A 15,485-nucleotide genomic window follows, 5' to 3' on the forward strand; every position below is an offset into this window, starting at 1 on the left:
AGAGAGAGAGAGTGACAGAGAGAAAAAGAGGACAGGAGGTCCATCCCACTTTCCCAAAGCATCCGGAGATCCCTCACTTCCACTCCTGTGGCTTTAAAGGCAACAGCTCCACTCAAACCCACAATCCCGACCACAGATCTTTGATTTCATCACATGTAAGCTTAATATCTGACTTTACATCCTCAAAATTCTCATTGTTAGTCATTAGAAATCCAGAGCTTCACTAAATAGAGTCATTTTAAAATGTGTCTACTTTATTTGAATTCATCAATATTGTGTCTAAAGCAGTTTGAGAGTCACATGATGAGAATAAGGAAGATAACCAATGGATGTGTGAGAGTCTGCCACTGGAAAAAGTCAGGATTCATGGAACAAAAGGACAGCAGAGTCTCTGAAGATGTTCAGGGAGTCAGGAACTAAACAACTAAAAAAGTCAGGAGTTTTTAGCTGTAGTCAAATAAGTTTTATAACAATTTAAAGTTGGAAATCTGGTCTGGACATTTGAACCACAGCTTCCCTTCAAAATAAAAGCTGAAAGATTACATCTGAAAAAACACTTCATGAGATACGGGTAAAGTCAAGGCCCGGGGGCCGCATCCGGCCCCCCGGGTAATTCTATTCGGCCCTCCTGATCATTTTATTTTATTGTTATTAATGGCCTGGTGTTATCTTGCACTCATTTCTAACTTGTATAATTTAGACAAAATGTATTTTTACAGAGAGTAAAATATTGAAAGTTATCTAAGGTTTAAGTTGATTTATTCTGGAATAATATTCCTGCATTTTTATCATTCGTAATTATGTTAAAAGGTTACCTTTTTTAAGTTTTAAAAATTGTCATGCTGTTAGCTTTTTGGAATATTTAAGCATTTACTAAGATTGTTTGGGCTATTTTGGAGTTTAGCTAATATTTCAGCTACATGCTAGCTGTTTTGGCAAATTTAGTTTTTTCTTTTTAATTTTTTTTAGGCTGTTTTAAAGTTAGGCTAATATTTATGCGCTAGCTGTTTTGGAGAATTTCAATTTTTTTTCAGTTTTCAGGATATTTTGAAGTTTTTCCATTTTTCAGCTACATACTAGCTGTTTTGGCTAATTTAATTTTTTTGTTTTGTTTTCAGGCTAATTTGGCATTTAGCTAATATTTTATCCGGATATCAGATTCAATGTTTTCAGCTGTCATTTTCAGCTATCAGCACTAACATCTTTAGTGGCTAAATTCAGCTTACAGCATTCACACTTTTATTATCACAGGTAATGCTTTAGTTCAGAATTGTGTTATGTTAAACAGTTACAGTTTTAAGGTTTTAAAAATGTAGTTTTAGAGTTTTCTATAAATGTTTATCTTGTTTGACCCGTGATCTAAGGTGTGTTTTGGATTTTGGCCCCTTGTGTGATTGACATTGACACTAGTATCTCTGCACACCCAGTGTTGGGAGTGAGACCTCTCTGGGTAAGTCGCCTTCATTCTCTCAGAGACTCTCTTGAACTACCTCTCACTGCCGAGCCGTCCTCTCCTGGTTTTGCTCTGCTCAGCAGCCTTTCAGTGAATCACCGAATAGCAGAAACAGTTCCGGCACATCTTAGTGAACTGATAACATGAAACATGTTATCAGTTTCAGGTTACATGCAGTTTCAGGGGAGGGAGGATTAAAACCTCAAAACATTCCAAAGAGGAACAGTATCAAAAGCAAGTTGTTGCAGATCTTTTCTGAGCCTGGAGAGCACGGAGGACGGCGTTTCCTCTGCAGCATCAGAGCCGGAGAACTATCCAGAAATCACACAGAAATTTAAAGCTGATTCAAAGAAAACGCTTGAATCTAAATACTAAACATTAAACAAGGAGGTACCAAAGCTTCCCTCTGAAGTTAGACGTCTTGATCTGGACTGATCAAGTCTCTAATGTCTAAAACTAACAGGAGTCCAGCATTCCTTTCAGTTTCAGTCGGTCAGCCTGCTTCAATGAAACTTTACAACCTTCATTGGCATCACAAAAACACCCTCCAGTAAAAAGGCAACACAAAGCTTCTGCTGGACCTGACAGAGAACACGGGAAGACCTTAACCAGAATGTGCACTCAGGATGCAGCCGTTCAAGTTCCCCATGATTTGGTGCAAACATTAATTTTTGGTCACAGTTTTGCTTCAGTTCGATATATGATTTGTTGTGTTACAAAACAACAACAAAAAAATTAAACGTGTTGATTTTTTTTATTTGCTATTAAGAGTAAAACAATGAAGAAAAACCTTTCATTCGGCTTATGCTAATCCTGGTGCAGGAGTCTGCAACTTCCAACATTTAAAAACCCATTCAGGTCAATTTCTCTCAACCAAAACTCAGTAGGAGCCACAAAGTCTTCAATCACACTTTAGAAAAATAAGATACTGATTTATATTTATGTTTTTGCTACTGCCACAAAACATTCAAATAAACTATTGTGTTTTTTGGCATAGATAAAATATAAATTTGAAGAGAAAATAGCTTCAAAAATATGAAATAGTTTATAACTTTTGACAGAGCGATGCATGACATCCTTTCAAAATAAAAGACATCCTACACTATAGGATCATGTTAATGCAGTAAATGCAGTAGGAAGTGGAAAGTCATCAGTGATTTAAAAAACGTTATTTTACTGTTTCTGGTGCATTTCAGCCACAAATTCATAAATATAACCTGCAAATCTAAATCAGAGATAATGAAGTGACTCCAACTATATATTATAACCACGAGGAACACTTTAAATCCATGAATTTGTTAAAAAATATAAAATTTGCTTTATAATCCAGTTGATTATAACTTAATGTAGCTTTAATTCTGGTTGTGTTTACTGACAATAAATTGTTTTTCTGTGTTAAATGAAGCTCAAAATGAAGTCCAAATGTGTCAGTATGGAGATAAACTACAAAGGATTGATGGAGAATTACAGCTACTGTTGTTAGGATTCATGCTGTCCTTCAACTGTTTGTGAATGAATTGAATACAGTTTAAGTTAATTTACTTTATTTTTAAATGTAATGATTAAATTTTTCCTTTACATTTTTTAAAAACATGTTATTTTAACCATAGAGGAGTAAAAGAGCCACATGTGGCTCCAGAGCTGCAGGTTGGAGACTCCTGGCCTTTGTAACATAATAAAATAATAAATCATCAGCAGTTGTTGGACACTCAGCAGATGCAGTAGTGATGGAACCATTCACTTTATCTCATGATTCAATTTAATTGTGAAACATACGGTTCAGTTTTCAATCCAGTATTACATCATCCTGCTTCTCAAACCAGAAAACATATAACATTTAAAACAATTATTATTATTTATTTTTGTCTAAAAAAGAAGCACAGTAATGTGTTTATTTTATTTTATTTTGAACTTTCTATGTTAATAATGAAGCAGAAGAAATTGAAGGTTCATTCTGGTTTCTCTGTTGCTGGAAGACTTGAGGTTTGATCATCTTCTAAGAGGAAACAGCGCCCCCTTCTGGACACTTTTACTCTGTCTTTCTACAAGCTTTTTTAGGGAATTAATTAACCAAACGACTGTTTTTCTGTCTTTGTTCTTCTTTAGCTCATCACTTGTTCTTCTTATTCTATTGAACATTTTCTGATCTATTCATATCTTCACTGTGCTTTAGCTTTTTTCTGTCAACCAAACAGTTCAGCTCTAGTGGACTTTGTTCCTTCAGCCATTTCTAGTTTTTCTGCAATTTCAACAAAACTGAAGGACGTTTCACCGTTCCAGTGAAAGGGGAAGACATTACATTAGTTGACAGCTTTACATTAAATAATATCTGTTTTATTTTAGTCATAAAAATGATATTCAATTTTTATAAAAGTTAATTTTAGTTTCTGTTCAGATTCAGTTAAAACCTGGAACTATAACGTGTTTGTTAAACATTTTTATTTCTGCTGTGGAATTTAACTCCTCCTCATTTATAAAGCAGAACTTTACAGTCCTGCAGTGGGCGGAGTCATCTCTGCATGCAGAGGAGATCAAGACAAAAATCTCTTCTGGGTCCTCACTGCTTCAGTACCATCTCACTAAAGCATTCAGTAAAATGTGTCTGTGCTGCAGTCGTTTTGATCACATGATTGTGAAACCAGCACATTGTGTATTCTGAAGCCTTTAAAACCTGAAAATTCAAGTTCACATGTGTAGTTTGAGAAATAACCACACTCGTTTTAACTGTGGAAGCCTGTTTTTTTTTCTCCATCTATTCCCATTATTCTTATATTCACTCACACACGACAGTCAAGATGACTGCAAAACTTTGTACTTTTTAAAGACATGTGGAATTTTCAAACAAACTTATTTACACACAAAAATGCTTTTAGGTGATGCTCAAAAAGGTCATTATATACATTGAAATGAAGGATGTAGATCTGTAGTTTATTTATTTACTGAACTCCAAGAAAGCTGCAGATGAATTGAGGGGAGTATTAGGTCTCCACACAACCAGACAGAATCCTTTCATTTTCTCTGCTCCTACTTTCTCTCACCTTCAACCTCCTGCAGTGACTCGGAAATTGATTTCTGCATGCCAACTTCAGCAATGTCTGAATTCCTAAGATACATTCCAAGTCGGGTTTGAGCAGAGACGATGCGTGCCAGATGGATTCTGAATAAAGGTGCAGAGTCCCCCAAAGAAGTCTCATATTAGATTTCAAGTTTTGACTTTATCCATGTGATTACATAATAAAAAAAACCATATATTTAACTTTAAGTTACAAACAAAACTTTTTTTTAAGAGAAGGATGTCTTTCTTTGTGTGTTCTGAAAAATCTCAAACAATCACTTTGGTGGAGTTAAAGTTCTATTTCAGCCACAGACTAACATGAACAAGAGTGTTTTAATGTAAACATTCAAGACATTTAAATGGATTTTACATTGACAAATATGGTGATTTTAAACTTAATGAAATGTTATAGAATATAATCAGATACAAAAAGACAACATTTGAATAATTAAAAAGGTCAGTTGATTTAAAATACAATCATCTTTTGATCTTCTGTAAAATCCTTCCCAGAGGTCTTATAATTATGATGATGCTTTTTTAGCTAAAACAAACAAAAAAAAGTTGTTTTCTAGGACATACTTTCTGCAGAGCAGCAGGAGTTCATTAGAAACTCCCTTCTGAGTTGTGGGCAGGACTGTTGGCACTGTTTAAGCCCACCCTGACTTCCCATCATCCATCTGTTTGCACACTTTCCCGCTAGCTTACAGCCCCTCACAACCCCAACCAAACATTGGTACAACAAAAATGTCAAGCAGTATCAGAGCAATCCAGCTGTACAGTTTTGATATGGGTTCCAGCTCAGACGAAGAAAGCAATGACATTCATGGGTTCTCAAAAAACTTGGATCAGATCCCTCCAACCTCAACCGTCACATTTCCAATCTTCCGATCATCTCCAAAATTCTTTAACAAACTGTGGCAGGACAACTTCAAACACGTTTTTCTCGCAAAAACTTAAATGAGTTATTCCAGTCTGGTTTCCATCCCCCTCAGAGCACAGAAACGGCTTTCCTCTAAATCTCATTTGACCTCCTCTATACTTTTGATACTGCTTTACTTTCCACCCTCCTCCTGTTCGATCTGAGCTCTGCATTTGCACAATCGCTCAGACCATCCTAGACAGACTGTCCGCTGTTGTCCCTCAACTGCTTCTATTCATACCTCTCAGCAGTTTCTTCAGCTGAAACCGTTCGCTTCACACAGTTCCTGTCACTACAGGTGTGTCTCAGGGCTCTGTCCTGGGGTCCCTGATATTTATCAGTAATCTTCTACCCCTCGGTCAAATCCCAAGATTCACTTCCACTGTTAGTGGATGACACCCAGCTCTACATCTCCACTAAACCCGATTCCTCTCTTCCTCCCACTCCCTCACCGACTGCCTTCTTGTGATAAAATCTTGGTTCACCACTAATGTTCTAAACAAAATAATGATAAAACAAAACTTCTCCCATCACTAAATCCTTTTTTTTTTTTTGGACTTTTTTATGTACGGTGATCTTAGATTCCAAGAAAAGCACCAAACAAATACAATTAATCAATATTATTATTTGTCTACAAGGGGATGCATCAGAATCACATTTATGATCTGAATGAAGCAGGTCAGGAAGCGTGAGGCCCTTCAATTGTAGCTTCTTCTTTTTTTTTTCTCTTTTCCCGATTCACCATGATTTGAATGAAGAAATCCTCCGAAAAACAATTTAAAGCGTTATTATTTTTATTTATATCCTTTGTGATGAGAAAAATGCTACAAGAACCCGTTAAAAACACTAAAACAACATTTTAATTGGAGTGGAGTCTGAACTTCTTGAATGTTGACCGAGGTGAAGCTCCGCCCACTCCTGATCCGGGTACCTGATGCTGAGCGGCACTGACTGTTAGCTGCTTCAAGCTATGGCGGACTTCATGGACTACGCCTTCCCGGCAGGAGCGGAAAGTGATGAAAGTAATGATGAATGGGACATCAGCTGCGGCGTGGAAACATCTTTTCTTCACAAAGCTTCAGTGGAAAACGTCAGTCATCTTTTAAATCCCGTTTTAACTCGTTAGAAGTATTGATAGCACCTGCTAGGACAAATGCTAACAGCTAGCTTAGCAGCGCTCCCGCCTATCAAGATTCAAATTGATAAAGTACTTGATTCGAACTTTTTGCTGTCATAAATACAAGTAAAAACCTATTTCAATGGAAATGTATTTTTGTAGCATTTTTCTAATGGAGGTCGTTTAAAAAGAAAATACACTTTAAATTGCATTTCTGAGTATTTTTTATTGAAATCGTTGTGAATCAGAAGCAGATAAAAATGGCGTTTGAAAAAGCAGTGACGTAGGTGCTCCAGTCGGCGGGTTCAAAGCTCCGTGCTTCATGTAACCACGTGAGCTTCATGAGCTTCAATCACAGCTTCATGTGAGAAGCTGTAAACTAGCTGGACAAATTATAAAAAATGGGTGTCAAATTCCAGGCCTCAAGAGACAATTTTTTCCAGTTAATCGGCTATTTAAGCATTTTAACATTGGCAAAACACACCTGATCCAGGTAATCAACAGCAGATAAGGCAGTTTCCCTAAAAAACAAGCAAACAAAAAAACTCAAGTCCTGGAGTCTGAAATCTCTGGACAAAAGGATGATGGGAAGTCAGGGCAGGCTTACTCCGCTCACAACAGTTCTACCCACAACTCAGAGCTGAATTATGCAGAAACTATGCCCCCCCCCCCATTTTTAAAAAAATATATTTTGGCCAAAAAATTGCATAATCATAATTAAAAGACCACTGTAAACATTTTGATCTAAAGATGACCGGAGTGGGTCTTTAAAGTTCTCAACATTGAATCCTCATCCTCTTTTTAACATTTGATTTTTGAATTTACACGTATGCTTACAAAAATTAAGAAATGAATTCAGATTCTGTTCAGAAACAGACTTTCACAGACTCTGCTTTGTTGTGTCAAATGTTGTATTTGAACCCCCATTTCTAGAAAACCAACAACAGGGACTTGACATTTAACCCTTGTGTGATCTTATCTCAGCATTCTGTTTACTCTCTTCGCTTACAGGTCACATTTTACCTACCTTACCAAACCCCTGATTAAAGCATCCTCAACAGATTTTAAATCTAAAATCTGTTGTGCAAGATGAAACAACCTGCTAATTATTATAAATTCATTTTAATTAAATTAAGTTTTTTATGTGTTTTGTTACACGACAAAAAAATACAATCACAATTTTACAAGTGTACATTATTACACTTTTCTTAGCACAATCAGAGCAGTTTCTTCTGCATAGTAAATGGGTATTATTGTCATTGTTTAAATGTGAAGTAATTACTTCTGATTTATATTGAAAAGGAAAAAAAACTTTCAATATGGCATTTCTTTGTTAACAGTTTATTCTTTTATATTTTTAGGATATAAATTATAAAAGGACCTTTCTCATAACACAAATTATTGCCATGTGAAAAATATTCAGTGTCAACTTTTTAGCACATTTATGTGCAAATGTGAAAATTGGTTTGCAGTAGTGTTTATCATGTGTTGCACACAGCTTTGTGTTCCTTTCAGAGGAAAAACAGAAATATTTTTCTTTTGACTGACCTAACTGCCGCCTTAGGTGGATCTGGTGTGTGTGTGTATCTGTAAAATAGAGAAAGTTTGTGTGTGGTGTTTGAACTTGATTTAGTGTTTAGATGCTTTTATAATTCACGGGTTAAAAGTGACCCATAAGACTGTTTTAGTCCACAAGGACGTAAAACAAAAACAAAGTGTAATTTTTTCAAATGTTGGAGTTCCTTTAGGGAAAGTTGTCACTTTCATGTTGGAAAAGGATAAGGTAAGGTATTTTTTATACTACAAAAAAAAAAAAAATAGTATCTGACTTGACAAGTTAGTTTCACAGTTTTTATCTACTCACACCTGAATGTTTGTTTTTTTTTTCTCTTGAAGATCTTTCCCATCGTTGGTAAATGTTGATCTTTGAAATTGCTAAAGTGTAAGGCGACTTTTACCCTTTCCCCTCAGGACCAGGACACTGAGTTAAAGTGTGATGATGTCTGGAAGATGAAAAGAGCTATCTGTAAAGGAGAAGTGGATGAAGTTATCAGGCTGCTGGACAATGGCAAGTATGAACTACATTTTATTGACAACAACCAAAACAGTTCATGTCTTTGGTTTACTGTGACATCATATGTAAAAACACACAAAAACAGAATAAAAAAGAAGAACATATGTGCTAGCTTTAGCTGGATCTATAAAAACTGTTGTTCTTTTTGTGTCATCAGTAGAATGGTTCTGTAGAGCAGCTTTGATGCTCATGTGTAGGGCTGCCACGATTAGTCGACTAATCGACGACTAATCGACTATTAAAATAGTCGACGACTAATTTAATAGTCGATTAGTCGTTACTTCATATTAAATGGAGTCAGTGTAGTAAAGTTGAAAGTTATAATGGTGTTATGCTAGCTTATTGGACTATTTTGGCATTTATTAAGGTTTTTTTAGGCTATTTTGGAGTTTTTATTTCAGCTACATGCTAGCTGTCTTTGCTAACTTAGGCTTTTTTTAGGCTAATTTGGCCTTTAACTCATATTTAATTGGCTATCAGCATCTTCAGCCATCGTCACTAGCATCTTTTGCGGCCAAATTCAGCTTACATTTCATCTATAATGATGCTAGTGTGAATATATATATATAGTTTTTAGTTAGTTTAAAGTGAATGATGGTTAAGATTTGTGTTTTACATCAACTTTGTGCATGACACGATTAGTCGACTAATCGGAAAAAATAATCGATGATTAGTCGACTATTAAAATAATTGTTTGTGGCAGCCCTACTCATGTGTTTGTTTAGTAATTTTTTATCGCTGTATAACTAAACCGGTTATGTTTGAATTGCTTTTGTGGTGGGCAGGTATGGACGTGGAGACCAAGCTTGAGTTTGGATGGACTCCACTTATGTTTGCGGTCAATATGGCAAATTACGACTTGGCCAAACTGCTGTTGGACAGAGGCGCCAGTGCAAATTTCACCAAAGGTCAGTTGGATGTGGTTTCAGGAATCTAGGTGTTGTCGGAGCTAAGGCAGTTTAGAAAAGTTTAGCTCAGCGTCAGGCCAAAGTTGATTCTATTTATATATTCATTTTCCTAATTTGAAAGGATTAGTAGTTTTGAACACATATTTGTGTAAACATGGACATGTCACTTTATTTTTAAAAGCCCCATACCATACTATTCATAAGTAGAGGTGTGCTAAAATATCAATGTTGCGATATATTGCAACATCGATAGTTCTGTGATTGATTCTCATCAAATATCTATCTTTTATGTTCATTTGAAGAGACTGTAAAACATATTTGGCATCCTTTGGTGAGACGTTCCTTCATAAGTAAATAGGGGGCACGCGTTGCAAGACTGGCTGTCGTTAGCACCAATGGGTCTGGCAGCTTCTTGAATTATTTAATTTTTGTTTTGTTTTTTACAACAATTTTGCCTTAAGTAATGGGACTGCCGTTCATGTTTACTTTTGTTAACACTAAATTTTACAGATAATTCCAATTCAGTCGGTGTCAATGCTTATTAAAGACAGTATTACTGATTTCAGTGATGTTGCACAAAAGTGTCTTCTTTGTTGCATAAAAGAAGTTGTTTATTTTAATTGTGTTCAATCTAAAAAAAAAAAAAAAACGGGGATACATTTTCCTAAAAAATATGTGTTCTTCTATATATTCTAAATTTAGAGATTCTTTTTTTAAAATCAATTATCGTCATCGTGAGCCATGTGTGAAGTATTGTATCGTATTGTGAAGTACTCAGTGATTTCCAGCCCTATTCTTAAGTCTCTAAGAGTAAACTTACAGTAGCCAAAAACGGCTTGCCCTACTTTTTTTTTTTTTTATCGTTTTTTTCATAACGAGATAATCAATAATGAAGGAAGAGTCCTGCACTCCCTTTCCCGCACGGAGATGCAGAGACTTCCTCTGTTTTAAGTCTATTTATTTTGTGGTTAACCAGAAAAACAGCAGAAGAACACTCCACTAAAGTTGTTTTTAGTCTTTTTCTTTTATGATTTTATTAGTGGGTCTCCGCTCCTCAAACGCCTTCAATCCGTCTCATGCACCACCCCTCCTCCGTTTATTTCCCCCAAACCTCCGAACAGGCTGATTGACAGATCACAGCGCCGACGAGAAGCTGCTCATGATGTGTTCTGGACATTAGACCCAAACAGCCACTCAGCCCAACTCAATCCGCTACTATGCTTTTGTCATTTTTATACAATCCTTGGCAAAACAAAGCAGTTTTTCAGAAAAAATGTGAACACTATTTAATCAATCGATTATATATGGATCAGTGCTGATGTTCAACGTTTTCTCTGATAAACTGCTTTGTTTTGCTGCCAGACAGATATTTTCCATCAAAACCCCAAAGACACAATGTTTTCTGACAGAAACGTGCCAAATCTAAACTAGGTCATTTAAGGCATGTTGGGGGTCAGGGGCTCTCTCAAAACACTCATTGAACCTGGGTTTTGACCTTTAGACAGTGTTTGTTGTAAATATATAACATTAGAGCAACATATGTAACTAAAATAAATACAACCTACTTGTTATATTAACTCACGGTAAACTTTTTATGGGAAGGACTTCCCGTTTTTCCTCGAGTACATACCTTCTTTGGTAGTAAATTTGTATGGAACTGAAAGATCACAAAGGATAAAGGACATGTACCATACTATTACTGATAGTAGTTTCTGAGATAAAAGTAAAGTAAGGAACTTATGAATGTGGTCTGCAGTCTGAATCAGATCGGATCAATGTGAGAGTAGGCTACAATCAGAATATATTGTGCATTGTAATTGGAGGTTGGATGGAGGCGTCGAGTTTCCTGCTCTGTTTCTCTGCTTGCATCAAGGCCAGTCTGTCAATCTTCCCAGGTTGGTCGCTTCATCGACTCTGCACACAACACTGTAAAAGTGCCATTCATACTAAACTTGTGGACTGCATTAAAATTAAACTTTCATATTAAGGGGGGGGGTAGGGGGGGGCAAAATGTTGTCTTGGGGGGCCGCAAGTTTGAGACCCCTGGATTACAATCTTTAGAAAAACTGGTAGCATTTACATTTTGCATTACTGGATCTTTAAGAGGGAATTACTGCAGCTTCTGAAAGACCCACTCCAATGAAAATTGTGTTTTTGTTGTTTTCAGCATGTTCTTGTTGCATTTTGTCATGATGAGGACATGTATAAAATAATTTAATAATATACCTACGTTTCTGAGTATCTTTTTGATCAAATCATGTTGGATCAAAAGCAGACAAAAACCAACTGTTTGAAAAAAATGTAAGTTTGTGACACAAAAACTGACACACGTGTCAAAGTCTCATTGCTGCTCTCCTCCTCTTCACCACCTCATGTACGTCTTTGTTTTCCTCTTCTGAGCCAAGGCTCAAAACTGGAAATATGTCTTAAAATAACGACACAGGCTTTTTGATTTTGGGTAAAAACTGCATAATCATAATTAAAGACCACTGGGAGCGCTTTTATAAAAAAGAAAAAAATATAGTCGGAGTGGGACTCTATGCAAAAAAGACGAAACCGGAATGAGACAGCAACACTTTGTCCCTTTCGGGGTCACAGGGCTGCCGTAGCCTAACCTGATTACTCGTGGGCTAAGGCAGGATACATCCTGGACTGATAACCAGTGATGTGCAATATTAGTGATCAATATTGCACTGACAATATGACTTGGAATAAATGAACAAATGGCAAAGCAAAAAACAACTACTACAAAATTTCAATTTCACTGCAACTATTTTATTTAAATAAAAGTCAACATAACTTCAAATATACTCCAAATGACCCAAGTCTAAGAAGGCGGGCATTTAACAAAAAAGACTCCATCTGATTTGTTTTATGCGTAAAGGGCTTTATTTTATTTCAAGCTGCCATGAGATTGTTTTAGCTTGTGTGTAAACATTTAAGGTCACCATTTATCGCTGTTGATGCCGTCTTTTTCCATGAGTGTATCACATAGGCTGATAATTCAATGACTTTACATTTTGGATTTCGTTTGCAGGTCTAGTAATGAGCTAAACTTTTATTGTGGAACACATCTCAAATAATTTTAGTTTTCTTGATGTAAAGATTCTCAGGAGGTTCATAGGACCATTGCTCCAAAAGACAGCTTCACAAACAATGGCCACTGTAGGAAAATCTCTTTTTTTGTTAAACTTTGCTTGGTTTGTTTACCTTGCTATGTTACGTTTGAGTAAATAAAGCGTTTTGTTGAAAATATAATTGATCTGCTGCATGCTGTCTTAAATATTATTTAAAATAGACAGAATTTAAAAACAAAAATGTGGTCATAAATGTAATGCCAAACCCATTCTAAAAATCAAAACAGGTTTTATCTGTGTATTTTGAAATAAATGCATCCCTTTTCAAATCCATCACAAAAGTAAAAAATGACATTCTTTTAAGCTTAGCTACAAAAGGAAATGCTCGATTGTTAATTATTGTCCACTTTAAGAAAGGGAGGTAAATAATAGGAAGACTCGATGTAAGGTAGCACTAGTCACCAGACTAATCCTCTACAACTAAAGTTCAACCATTACTGACTGAAGTTAATATTAACTTTAGGTAAGTAGTTAACTTATTTTTCAGTCAGTCCGAACTTTATTCCATGGAATAAATCTAATTTTAAAGTATCTTTTTCATTAACAAATATGTGTAACTCTCAAAAGTATTGATTAAAAAAGGAAAATAATCTTTTGTTTGTTATGTTTGTTTTCTTTGTTGTCAGATTTTTTTCGTGTTTCTTCACCTTACTGAGCTCAACACAAAGAGACCGATCAGACCCATGCACTGTTTTAACTCATCTGATATTACTTAATGTTTATGACGCCAAAGAGGAACTCTGAGAAACCTGCTTATCCTTAGAATTGTTTTAAAGTCATGCACTTGCACCTTGATCAAAAGCAAAACAATTGAAGACATCTGTTGGAGATGTTTCAGTTTGGCTGAATAAGCAGAACACCTCAATGTGAACATTTTTAGTTGAAGAACAAAAAAAGCCAGAGAACTCATTTCCTCCTGTTTTCTTTTACAATGAAGGCCTCTGAATTGTTACTGGTATTTATGGTGAAATAAAAATCTGTTTTATAAATTAAGCATAAAATGTTCCTTAAGGATCAGGGTTACATAACAGTGGTTAGCACTCTCGCCTCATATCAAAATGGGCCAGTTTCGAGTCTCAGCTGGGACCTTTCTGTGTGAAGTTTGCTTGTTTTCTGCGGGGCACTCCGGATTCTTCCCACAGACCAAAAACATACTTCATAGACTTCATAGGTTAATTGGTGACTAAATTGTCTCTGCATCTGTGTGAGTATGTGGCACTGCAACAGACTGGCCACCTGTTTAGGCTGTATTCTGCCTTCACCCAACAGTAAGATGGATTGGTGGATGATTGCATTGCACTAAGTCATTCCTGCCATGATTGGTAATTCCTACACATCCCAACATCGTAGAGAGTTTTTTTTATGACTGCTTTATTTCTTGAGTTAAAGAAACTTATGTGGACTGTAACCAGTCAGCATGAAATGCATGGGAAACCAGGATTGGATTGATTTCATTCATCTTTCACACTCCGACCAGAACATGAACAGCAGCATTCTGAACAATTTAGAGACGCAAGAGGGACAAGTGTCTGACTCTAAAATAAAGAGTTACTTTTGTTTTAGAGCCACCTTCAACAGCTGCCTCAAATAAAAGAAGCTGGATTTTTCCCCAGAGGTGAACTGTCCAGTTAGGAAAGGTCACGGGAGCTGCTTAGCAATTGAGAGATTGTAAGAAATGCAGTGACAGAGAAACCTGAAATCTGAATATTGTCAGCATTAAACCAAAAGGAAATTCTGTGTTTCTCTGAGTGGAAACCAGAGGAAGGAGGAACAAGGAAAAGAGAAGAGGTCCTAGCAAAAAGCTCTGTGGAACCCCAAGCAGTGAAGGTGTTGAATAATTATATCTACAAAAGCAGAAAAGCTCACACATATACAATCCTCCAAAAGTTTCAGGGTCAAGTTCTATTTTTTTTTTTTTGTAAACTCTAGATATTCTGGCTTTAGAGCAAAAAATAAATATGAGACAAAAGTTCAAAATTCCAGCTTTTATTTGATGGTATTAACATTTAGGTGTGTTAAAGCTATGATTATGCCATGTTTAACCAAAGAGGAGAAAAAAAATCCTTTTTGGGATATAGTTTCTGCTAGAGTGGCAGTAATTAATTCAAAACTTACTTCTGAGTTGTGGGTAAGACTTTTGGGGGAGACTAACCCTGTCTCCACTTTCCACCCATCTGTTTAAACACTCTCCCACTAGCTTACAGCCCTTCACAACCCCAAGCTAACATTATGGGTCCAGCAAAAATGGTGAGCAGTCCAGCTGTACAGTTTTGATCCAGATGCCAGCTCAGACATGGAGAATAAAGATGTACTTAGATGTATTGAACTTGTGGCTCGCCCAGCATATTTTCTACATCACAAAGAAGCTCTTTTTGAAACTGCAGTTTTTTTGGCTGCTCCTGATAAATACTTAGAAATAAAATGTTAAGCTTAATGTATGTATGTCTTCCATCATGAGAAAATGCCACCGGAACATGTTAAAAACATAATTTTCATTAAGCAACTCGGGGCAGAGCCCATTTTCTTTGGCATTGGTGACCTTTAGCCACATCGTCAAAACAAGTAAAAATCTATGGTAGGTTTGTCAGTGGTGCGAAAAGCACTCGATTGCCACAGCCGGTAGTGGAGATGCACTGACTGCTTCATTGGGGTACACGGGCTTTATAGATAGCATTATAGTTAGCAGATTTCCACTTCGCTAGATGTCTGCAGTTTGGTCATATACTGCATCCTGAATGTATGGATTTTGATTAAAAAAAACGGATGCACTTTGGTTTTGGATACATTAAGATTTTTTTTTTTTAGAAAAATGTTTACAATAC

General features: G+C 36.2%; 1 protein-coding gene across 1 annotated transcript in view; it reads left to right on the forward strand.

Annotated features, from left to right (window-relative positions):
- Positions 1-6,326: 6,326 nt before the first annotated feature.
- Positions 6,327-15,485, forward strand: part of asz1 (ankyrin repeat, SAM and basic leucine zipper domain containing 1) — a 43,266-nt gene continuing 34,107 nt past the window's right edge. Inside the window, exons 1-3 of the mRNA XM_024261950.2 lie at positions 6,327-6,517; positions 8,516-8,612; positions 9,404-9,526. Of these exons, the coding sequence (XP_024117718.1) occupies positions 6,398-6,517; positions 8,516-8,612; positions 9,404-9,526 (340 nt within the window). The 5' untranslated portion in view covers positions 6,327-6,397. The remainder of the gene's footprint in view (positions 6,518-8,515; positions 8,613-9,403; positions 9,527-15,485) is intronic.

Source organism: Oryzias melastigma, linkage group LG6 (genome assembly GCF_002922805.2).
Source record: "Oryzias melastigma strain HK-1 linkage group LG6, ASM292280v2, whole genome shotgun sequence".
Taxonomy (NCBI): Eukaryota; Metazoa; Chordata; class Actinopteri; order Beloniformes; family Adrianichthyidae; genus Oryzias; species Oryzias melastigma.